The sequence below is a fragment of the Anolis sagrei genome, chromosome 4, assembly GCF_037176765.1.
Source record: "Anolis sagrei isolate rAnoSag1 chromosome 4, rAnoSag1.mat, whole genome shotgun sequence".
Classification (NCBI taxonomy): Eukaryota; Metazoa; Chordata; class Lepidosauria; order Squamata; family Dactyloidae; genus Anolis; species Anolis sagrei.
The window spans coordinates 187,248,137-187,258,473 of record NC_090024.1 but is presented as its reverse complement, the minus strand read 5'-3'; the positions used below and the strand labels follow the sequence as shown (position 1 = coordinate 187,258,473).

The window sequence follows — 10,337 nt, the reverse complement described above, 5'->3', positions numbered from 1 at the left end:
TTCAAATCTCCAGTGAAGATACTGTATTGTGTCCTGCCCATAAATCATAATCTAACCCAGGGTTCCTCAAACTAAGGCCCAGGGCAGGATACGGTCCTCCAAGGTTATTTACCCGGCCCTCGCTCAGGGTCAACCTAAGTCTCAAACTACTTGAAAACACAGAACAATAACAACAACAATCCTATCTCATCAGCCAAAAGCAGGCCCACACTTCCCATTGAAATACTATTAAGTTTATATTTGTTAAAATTGTTCATCATTTTTAATTATTGTATTGTTTTTAATTATTTTTTGCACTACAAATAAGATATGTGCAGTGTGCATAGGAATTCATTCATTTTTTCCAAATTATAATCCGGCCCTCCAACAGTTTTGAGGGACTGTGACCTGGCCCTCTGTTTAAAAGGTTTGAGGACCCCTGATCTAACCAGTGGAAATAAGGGATGATGGGAAATGTAATCCCACAAGATCCTACATGTCCTTTATTCCTATTTAAAAGCACAGAAGCAGGTTCTAGCATATAGTTCACTGTGACTCCCGATAGCTGGATTCTAAATTTGTCTATTCAAAATTAAGCTCTACAGGATTTGAGTGGACACTCCCAAGGTGTAGCTACATTAGATTTAATTCAGTTTCCCACCATTTTGACTATTATGGCTCAATGCAGTGGAATCTAGGGATGCTTAGTTTGGTGAGGCACTAGCACTCTGGGACAGAGAAGGCTGAAGACCTTGTAAAACTACTACTTCCAGAATTCCATAGTATTGAGCTATAGCAGTTAAAGTGGAGTCGAAGTGCATTAGTTCTACAGTGTATCGGGTATGGGCAAACTTGGGCCCTCCGCTTAAGCGGCTGAGGGGGAAAAGGAAGGGACCCGAGGCTGTTAGGAATGATGGGAGTTGAAGTCCAAACCCCCTGGAGGGCCCAAGTTTGCCTATGCCTGGTGTAGATGCACCCTACATGGCGTGCCAGAGAAAGGCCTAAATCTGTCTCCCTCCCGCGCCTCTGTGTAGGCCTCGCCGAAGCCTCCCTTCACAGAGATTGCCATGGTAACCGCGCCCTTGCCTGCAGTCAGAGGCAGGAGAAAGGGGGAGGGGCTACCGCTCGTGTGGGCGGAGCTGGGTTTCGAAGATGTCGATCACTGAAGACACGGCTTCTCATTGGTGGGTAGGCTCTTCACGTGACTCTATGGGCAGGACGCATATAAATACAAGACCGTGGCGTTGCCGTCCGCCATTTTGTCCAGTACGAAAGAGTCGAGGGTGGTTAACAGCTCAGGCCTTGGCGGGAAAGAAGGCGAGGCCGAGCGCGCTTTAAGGGCCGAAGGACAAAGAGAAAGAGGCGACGAAGGCAGGAAAAGAAAAGGCAGCGTGAGAAGCCCTTGGCGCTCCTGGCCCGGCAGCCGGTGAGGGAGGGAGGGGCGCGGGCGGGGTGGCAGGCCTCGCGGCCCTGAGGGCGGACAAAGAGCCGCCGCCATTTTGTGGAGCAGAAGTAGTAACGCCAGGCCCCGGTCGGGGGGTGGGGCCCTGGGTGGGAGGGAAGGCTTGGCTCCTTCGGCACGGGGGGCTCTTTCTTACGCACCTACCATTAAAAAGAGAAGGTCGAAGAAATGGATGCCGAATTCTTCCTACTTGGGCGCCAAGCGGCGTTAATTACAAGCCGTTATTTTCCTCATCCGGCCAGCTGTAATTTCCCCACCGATGAGCAGCATTATTTTCGACAATCGACGCAGGGGATTTTCAAGTTGTTTTTTTTTGTGAAACATTTCAAATGCAGAAAAGTCACCCTATTTATTCATTTGCTGCATTTGGGCTTTCCGAACTCACATTAGCGGCTTCAGGAAAGAGCATTTTATGGCCCTACCTACATTGCCATTGTTTGAAACTGCATTATATGGCCAGTGTAGGCTCGTTCGGTGCAGTTAAACAGCATTATGTGTAGATGGGCCTTTATCTGTAGGCTGACGAGTGTTTATAATGAACATCCTGCCTTAAAGTGGGGCCTCTGGCCCTGTCTTGTTTTGGACGTTAAGCAGGGTCACCCCTGTGGAGCCCCCGGTGGTGCAGTGGGTTAAACCCCTGTGCTGGCAGGACTGAGGACCGACAGGTCGCAGGTTCGAATCCGAGGAGAGGCGGATGAGCTCCCTCTATCAGCTCCAGCTCAACATACGGGGACATGAGAGAAGCCTCCCACGGGGATGATGAAAACATCAAGTCATCCGGGCATCCCCTGGGCAACGTCCTTCCAGACGGCCAATTCTCTCACACCAGGAGTCACTCCTGACACGACAAAAAAAAACAAACCCTGGTTAGCACTTGGTTGGGAGGCTTCCAATGAATACTAAGTGCTTTAAGACAGTGGTTCGCAACCTGTGGGTCCCCAGGTGTTTTGGCTTACAACTCCCAGAAATCCCAGCCAGTTTACCAGCAGTTAAGATTTCTGGGAGTTGAAGGCCAAAACATCTGGGGACCCACAGGTTAAGAATCACTGCTCGATCATAAAACATGGGGAAGGTTTATTAAACTGCAAAAACATCCTGTATTTCATACAGTAGGACCCTTCCCTTATTTTCAAAAGGCCATTCACTGCAAACTATATTTGTCCCTCTCTTTCCCCAGCAATATATGTGAGCACTGTAATATCAGAGTATCTGAGAATCTAGCTCAGTGGTTCTCAACCTGTGGGTCGCCAGGTGTTTTGGCTTACAACTCCCAGGAATCCCAGCCAGTTTACTAGCAGTTAAGATTTTTGGGAGTTGAAGGCCAAAACATCCGGGGACCCACATGTTGAGGACCACTGCTTTAAGGTATGTTTCAGAGAATGAATTGGCAAACCACCTCTTGAATGTATTGTCGAAGGCTTTCATGGCCGGAATCACTGGGTTGTAGGTTTTTTTTGGGCTATATATGTTCTAAAGGCATTCTCTCCTGACATTTCACCTGCATCTATGGCAAGCATCCTCAGAGGTAGTGAGACCTCACTACCTCTGAGGATGCTTGCCATAGATGCAGGCAAAACGTCAGGACAGAATAGCTCTAGAGCAGTGGTTCTCAACCTGTGGGTCGCCAGGTGTTTTGGCCTACAACTCCCAGAAATCCCAGCCAGTTTACCAACTGTTAGGTTTTCTGGGAGTTGAAGGCCAAAACATCTGAGGACCCACAGATTGAGAACCACTGCTCTAGAACATGGCCATATAGCCCCAAAAACCTACGACAACCCACCTCTTGAATATTCCTTCCCCCAGAAGAACAGTATGTAATCCATGGAGTTGCAACCTGGATGTGTCAGTGTGCATTTGATGGTTAGGTCCCTGTTCATGAATGCCCAGACCTAATTGAGGGATAGGTTGTACTCGGCACTTTACCCCCAGCGCTTGCCCTATATAGAAGAACTTTATTTTTCAACCCCGCCTCCATCTCCCCAAAGGGACTCGGGGTCCCAAGACAGAATACAATTAAAAACAAAGTAAAACAATTTAGACAACATAAAACAGCGAAAACAACATCCTCACTACTTCTGAGGATGCTTGCCATAGATGCAGGCGAAACGTCAGGAGAGAATGTCTCTAGAATATGGCCCTATAGCCCCTAAAAACTTACAACAACCCAGTGATTCCGACCATGAAGGCCTTTGACAATACGTAACAATAATAACTAGCAACAACTATAACAGCAGACTAACTTTGGAGGGGGGGGGGACTATAGTCTGCTTTTTGCACGAGCCCATGCCCAGCCCTCACTAATTCTGATTATTTCCACTGTATTTCTGGTCACTGATTGTCGAGGTTTACTTTCTATAAATTTCAATTAAGTTTTTATACCCTGCTATTTTTAATTGATTAATTGGGTTGTGATACGTTACTATGTTTATAATTATGTTTTAGTTGGTAAACCGTGTTGTCTCTGGGCTTGGTCCTGCATGTGAGTCGCCCTGAGTCCCTTTGAGGAGATGATGGCAGGGTATAAAAATAAAATAGTTATTGTTATAACATAACTTGAAGGCACATATTCTGAAATGAACAGTCAGATTTATTCATGCTACATTTCCCCACTGGAGTGAACATCACAGGATTTAGTATGTGCTAATAGTGGAAGCTTGACAACATTTTTTACTTGATCATGTTGTAGAGATGCATCGTGACTCGTGTCCGCTGGACTGCAAGGTTTACGTAGGTAACCTTGGGAACAATGGCAACAAAACGGAACTGGAACGGGCTTTTGGCTACTATGGACCTCTGCGAAGTGTATGGGTGGCTAGGAATCCCCCTGGCTTTGCTTTTGTTGAATTTGAAGACCCACGTGATGCAGCTGATGCCGTGAGAGAGCTAGATGGGAGGTAAAAACCCCCCAGCTTTTTACATCTTAGAGATAAGTTCTGGGGGCATATAGGTTAGTTGTGGTTAAAGCCTTGATTTGTATGTTATGCAAAAATTGTATAATACACTAAAACAATTCAGCATTGTTGAAAAACACTGAAATAACACTGATGTCCTAGAATGGGAAGTAATAAGAATGTATAAGAATGTATTAAATTAGTGTGAATTATAATTAATTGCATAGGTAAGGGGAGTTGTTTGGAAAGCAAATGTGCAGTACTTTAGCCTCTAGAAGTTGCAGTTCTTTTAAATTAAAATGCTGGTTGGGAGCTCTTTTCATAAATGTATCGACAGCTAATGATTAAGTCTTCAAATACTTTTACGTTTTGAAGGCCAATGTCATGTTGGTTCAAACATTCATTCTTCTGTATTCATAGAGATTTTAGATGTTTTGTTTTAAACTTACCCTGCAAGCCTTTTTGAGGTACCATTTTTGGAGAAAAGCAGGATATAAATCAAATAAACTAAGCTATCACGAGGAAAGGTGGATAAGAAATAAAATCGTTATTGCTATCATCTCCAGTAACAATGGAGGCTTGGAATATATTTTGGTTCTGAAGTAGACTGGACTTCTTTTTAGATGTTGGCACATTTGGCTGAATTAATTCTGGACTTTAACAATAGCTAATTTATTTCGCAGAACACTTTGTGGTTGTCGTGTCAGAGTGGAGCTGTCTAATGGTGAAAAACGTAGTCGAAACCGTGGTCCTCCTCCCTCGTGGGGTAGGCGTCCTCGAGATGACTATCGCAGGAGAAGTCCTCCACCTCGCCGCAGGTATCTGGCATTAAAAAAAACTTGAACAGAGATTTTGGCAATATTAACGTTTTGTCATAATAGGCTTTTAAAAGGCTTGTGGATGTATGTCACTATTGAATCACCAAATTTTAAATTCCTTAAGTATGTGTTAGAGGGATACACTGTTGAACACTGACTTTTATCCTTAGGTATCTATACCAGTTGATAGCTCCCTCTAACATGGATTATCACCTTTCCTCCCGAAGTCTGTTCATCTTCTAGTTGCTTCTTTTTTCTTCCCAGTACTCAAACTTGATTTTTGCTTTTCTTTATTCCATTGTTGATAAACATTACATTCAGCTGTTTGGCTTTTTTCCACTCAAGATATTTTTCTGCTGTAATCACAAATGATGCCAGGCAGGCAACTGTTTTAAAAATGCTAAAGCAATCAGCAGTTGCTTAGCTAGACTTGAGAGTCACAAGCAGTTGAAATGTGACTCCATTGTAGTGCCACAATACTAAATTCCAAAATAAAGGTTTTTTTCTTAGTGACGCAATCAATGATCCAGACAGGTTTGTTGGATGTTAAGTATTCACTACAATATTTAAATCCAGGTTTCTGGCAAGGGCAGAAATCTTAGCCTGTTGCAGGTGAAGTCCATTCAAGATAGAGTGAGCCATAGTCCCCTTCACTGTAGAACACAATAGGAGTATTTGTTAGCTAATAGATGGTTGTACTGATGGCTTGTTTTTCATTTTTTTATGCTTTTTGGTCCATCTGTTAATAAAAAATGAACCCGTTACAGAGTCACCATCATGTCTCTTCTCACCACCCTCTGAGTCTGCATTAGCCAGTCAACTAGCCCTTTCAGCGTCATGTGACCAGCGCGCCCCATTCAGCTTGGCTGGTGTCGTTTCACATGACCCAGGCATGGCCAGTCGTCAGGTTGCACCGCCCTTTGGTTCCCGAGCATGCTGTTTTCTCTCAGCCTTCTCTCCAACCTTAACCAAATCGGCAGCAGCCACCTCGACCGCCCACACATTCCCGGCCAATCAGCTCAGCTGTTTATTTACCAAATGTCTTCACAACAACTACAGCAGCAGCCTTCGGCTAACAAAAAAGCAGGAAAAATCCACAACACCCCCTTCGCCAACCAACTAAATACAACGCAACATCTGGCAAAACCTTTTCAGCAAATTCTTCTTGGCAGTCAGTCCGGCAGCCTCACCTCACCATTTCTAGCTTGTTGAAACCAAAAACTAGTAAGTTTTTCCTGCTTATACAGTTTACTGCTGGTTAAAATAAGGAGTAAGCGGCTTATAAGTAATTACTTTTTCTCAATCAAAGGCTGGCTGTGCGTAATTTCGTGGTAACATACATATGTTGCTTGAATAAAACTTTTAAGGGTGCTAAGGAAACCTAATGTAAAAAACTAAACAGTATATTTGCATGCAAGATGGCAACCACTTAATTGCTAACTTAGCTTTTTCTTGCAAAAATCTGCCAATTCCTTTCACCTTTAAATTGTTTTACTAACAGTTTCAGAACTTAAAACAATTATTTTTGGGATTAAACTGGGCAAACTACTATTCTTCTAGACTGAGCACACTGTGACAGTTAAAATTTACATTCACAAATGATTCAGTTTTGATGGCTTTGTCACTGTGTGTATTAGTCTTTCATCAGCTACCTTATGTCCTGTTAAGGATTCAACCTTGCATGTGTTCCAAAATCCTGGTTTATGCTAATTTTGGAACTACTTGTGGGACTTTGGTATAGTGTTCTAGGCAGTGGATTTAGTTCAGATGGAAGTGCTGCATTGGACAGGTTTGCTATGACATGGAATTAGTTAAAGCAAACTCATGGTTGGAAACATTCTGATGACGCTGAGTTTTTAATGCCCTAATCTCTCCATTTTGCTGGACGATGGGTGCTATTTATCTTGGCACATTCACTGGGCCCAACAGTGACTTGACAAGTTGGGAATTGCCTCACACCAGCAGTGTTGGATTGATGAAAAGACTCACTTTGCTGTTTTTGATTGTAGATCTCCACGAAGGAGAAGTTTCTCTCGTAGCCGCAGCAGGTAACTGTTAATATTGGATTTTGAATATGAGTTCTATAAAAATCAAATGTTGAATGGGGAGCTTTACTTAAATGTAACCTTGGTGGTCCAAAAACTGACTTAACTAAAATGTATAATTTTAACATTTAATACAAATAGTTGACTTTTTAAAAATCATAGCCTAATCTGAATTCACTCTTACATTTTTTCTGGGGGGTTCATTAGTATAAAGAGATGTGATAAATGAAGATGCCTTGTGTTTGAAATGTTTTTGAAATAAAAATGCTGAATTACTCTTCAAACAAAATATGTGTAACTAAATGGACTTTGAAGAGTGCCTAACACACTGAAGCTGTGCACCATTCAGGTACAAAAATCACCATTGTATGTGCATCAAAATCAACAATTTGTGTAAAAATTAAAAGTTAAACTAAAGTGGATGGAAAATATTTTTTCAAGGTCTGCCAGCTTAAAGTATTCTTCCATAAACTGTTAGTTTCATACATCAGAACAGAATATTTTCTTCCCTCAAGTGCCATTTTTTGTGTAATCCACATAGAGCTAAACCTGCAATGTAGACATTCTCTGCCACTCATAATTTTGGCCACTTGATGTGTGCAGTTTCTTTCTTTAAAATGTTTTGCTTTTTCCTATTGGGCTATGTCTTTTTTCAGCCAATCTAAAGTATTGGAGCAAAAATACATGTTGGCATTTTCATTGTAGGAGCCCTGCATGGTGCAATGGGTTAAACCAGGGGTCCTCAAACTAAGGCCCGGGGGCCAGATACGGCCCTCCAAGGTCATTTATCCAGCCCTCGCTCAGGATCAACCTAAGTATGAAACTACTTGAACGCACACAATAACAACAACAATCCTATCTCATCAGCCAAAAGCAGGCCCACACTTTCCATTGAAATACTAATAAGTTTATATTTGTTAAAATTGTTCTTAATTTTAATTATTCTGTTTTTAAATGTTTTTGCACTATAAATAAGATATGTGCAGTGTGCATAGGAATTCATTCGTATTTTTTTCAAATTATAATCTGGCCCGCCAACAGTTTGAGGGACTGTGACCTGGCCCTCTGTTTAAAAGGTTTGTGGACGGGTTAAACCCTTGTGCCAGCAGGACTGCTGACCAACAGGTCAGTGGTTGGAATCTGGGGAGAGTGGGGACATGAGAGAAGCCTCCCACAGGATGATAAAACATCAATCATCCGTGCGTCCCTTGGGCAATGTCCTTGCAGATGGGCAATTCTCTCACACCAGAAGCAACTTGCAGATTGTCAGGTTGCTCCTGACTTGAAAACAAATTGTGGGAACATTGTGGAATTGTCATTAGGATAATTCTAGGCACAACTTACAGCTTTAATAATACATTAATATGTTTAAAATACAGCACCCAATGGAAGGCTTTGGTCTTGCTGCATGAGGGTTAATGAGAGTTCGCCTGTAATTCTAAATATGCGTCTTGCAGGTCCCTTTCAAGAGATCGGAGGAGAGAGCGATCACTGTCAAGGGAGAGAAATCATAAGCCTTCCCGTTCGTTTTCCAGATCTCGTAGGTAAGAACATTACTCACTGTCCAAACAGTAGGTCAAGAAATTTATTCAAAAAAACTTCTCATTAGATTAATTTAAATAATGTAGCAATTAAGATTATTTAATCGTATATGTATGTTTTTGATCAAGATGAATTTCCAAGTGTCAGTTCAGCATGAATACAATTGCATTACAAGGTTTTTATGTTAAAATCTATTGATGAATTCAACTTGCATTGTTTAACTGAAAATCTTTAATATCTATTTTGTGTAGCCGCTCCAGGTCAAATGACAGGAAGTAGGACACAAGGAAGAGACTTGTACAGGAAGTCACATTCAATCTGAAGAGAGGAGTATGTACAGAACATTGTTTTCTTTAAGACTTCATGAGCTTGGTGCATTTTTAAGATGTTTTAGCTGTCAAATTCTGTTTTTCTTGTCTCTTGTAACAGGTGACAAATGTAAGTTGTGAATCTGTATATGGTTCTAAGCAGGTCACATGAAGTGTAATAAAACTTGTTATTTTACAGTGTACCCTTAGGCATAACTTTGATTTGCATTGATGTTATGAAATCACCTTGCATAGACCTACCAAATAAAACCTCAAAAGCCATGCAGTGACAAATGTTCTTAATCTTTTAGACTGTGATCTGGCATCTTCACAGGATCTAAACTTGAAAGAAATTTTGCAACACATGGACTATTAATCATGAGCATTTGTCACAATCACAGCTGAGCAATCTATGCAGAGTGGGACCCAGAGGCTTAATTAGTTTGCCAGAGTAGTGGACAGGTGCATGCCAATAGCGCGCAAAGGAACCGACAGCCTTGTAGTTAGACTTTTCTAAAAATGTTTTACAATTCTGATTTTATACCAGCTTAGTCAGAGCTGTCTTCTATTCTGTAAAGTGTAGATTAAGTTTTGTACTTTTGTGTGGAGGGCTTCTTTAACTGTTTAAAATATTAATGAACTGCATAATAGTTGTCTTTGTTGCTCAGACCAAAATAAGAACAAATGACTGGGTAAAGGTAGATGCATAAGGGTACATTGTAGATGCAAAAAACATCCTTTTTGTGCATAAGTTGTCATGTCACTGTAACTCTTTGAGATCTTTGGATTAAAGTTTTGGTTACAAATTGTTCTAAGTACTTTTATATCTGACAAATATAAACATTTAGGTGAGCGTTAGCTCTTTCGCTGTGACCACTTTGAAGCTATAGTTTCACTGTCTCTGTATTTGGATAGTCATCTGCTATGAGACTGCAGTTGGCCCTCCACATTCACCGGAGCACAGGTCTCCAGTGAATGTGAAAAACCACAAATAAACAAATTGGGCTTTTTACCCGAAGAGAACACATCTCTAGAAATTCTAGATCTAGCATGACTGGTGAACTTCCATTAGAAACTGAACATAGATCCATATTTGAGGATCTGTAGATTCAAATCCACAAAAGTTGAAACAGAAAGGGTGGAGGGAGGACTGTATTTGTATATAAGTAGCAGTGAACATAAAGCTTCTATTGACCTGTGTCTGATGTGAAGGGAATTTCCTTGCTCATGATCATCCTGTTAAATTGTTACTATCACACATCTTAACAAGCTACAGTAATGGTTGGCTTAGC

General features: G+C 41.7%; 1 protein-coding gene across 1 annotated transcript; it reads left to right on the top strand.

Moving 5' to 3' along the window:
* Positions 1-1,220: 1,220 nt before the first annotated feature.
* On the top strand, positions 1,221-9,851 carry SRSF3 (serine and arginine rich splicing factor 3). The gene is made up of 6 exons (XM_060773156.2): positions 1,221-1,405; positions 4,128-4,335; positions 5,016-5,150; positions 7,160-7,198; positions 8,653-8,739; positions 8,989-9,851. The coding sequence occupies exons 2-6, from the start codon at positions 4,130-4,132 to the stop codon at positions 9,014-9,016; spliced, it is 495 nt and encodes a 164-aa protein (XP_060629139.1). The 5' UTR covers positions 1,221-1,405; positions 4,128-4,129; the 3' UTR covers positions 9,017-9,851.
* Positions 9,852-10,337: the final 486 nt, after the last annotated feature.

Bases quoted from the DNA above. Each gene is read 5' to 3' on its own strand.
- SRSF3 (XM_060773156.2), top strand. From the start codon at position 4,130: ATGCATCGTGACTCGTGTCCGCTGGACTGCAAGGTTTACGTAGGTAAC. The intron at 7,199-8,652 runs GTAACTGTTAAT...TGCGTCTTGCAG, and splicing joins TTCTCTCGTAGCCGCAGCAG to GTCCCTTTCAAGAGATCGGA. The intron at 8,740-8,988 runs GTAAGAACATTA...TATTTTGTGTAG, and splicing joins TCGTTTTCCAGATCTCGTAG to CCGCTCCAGGTCAAATGACA.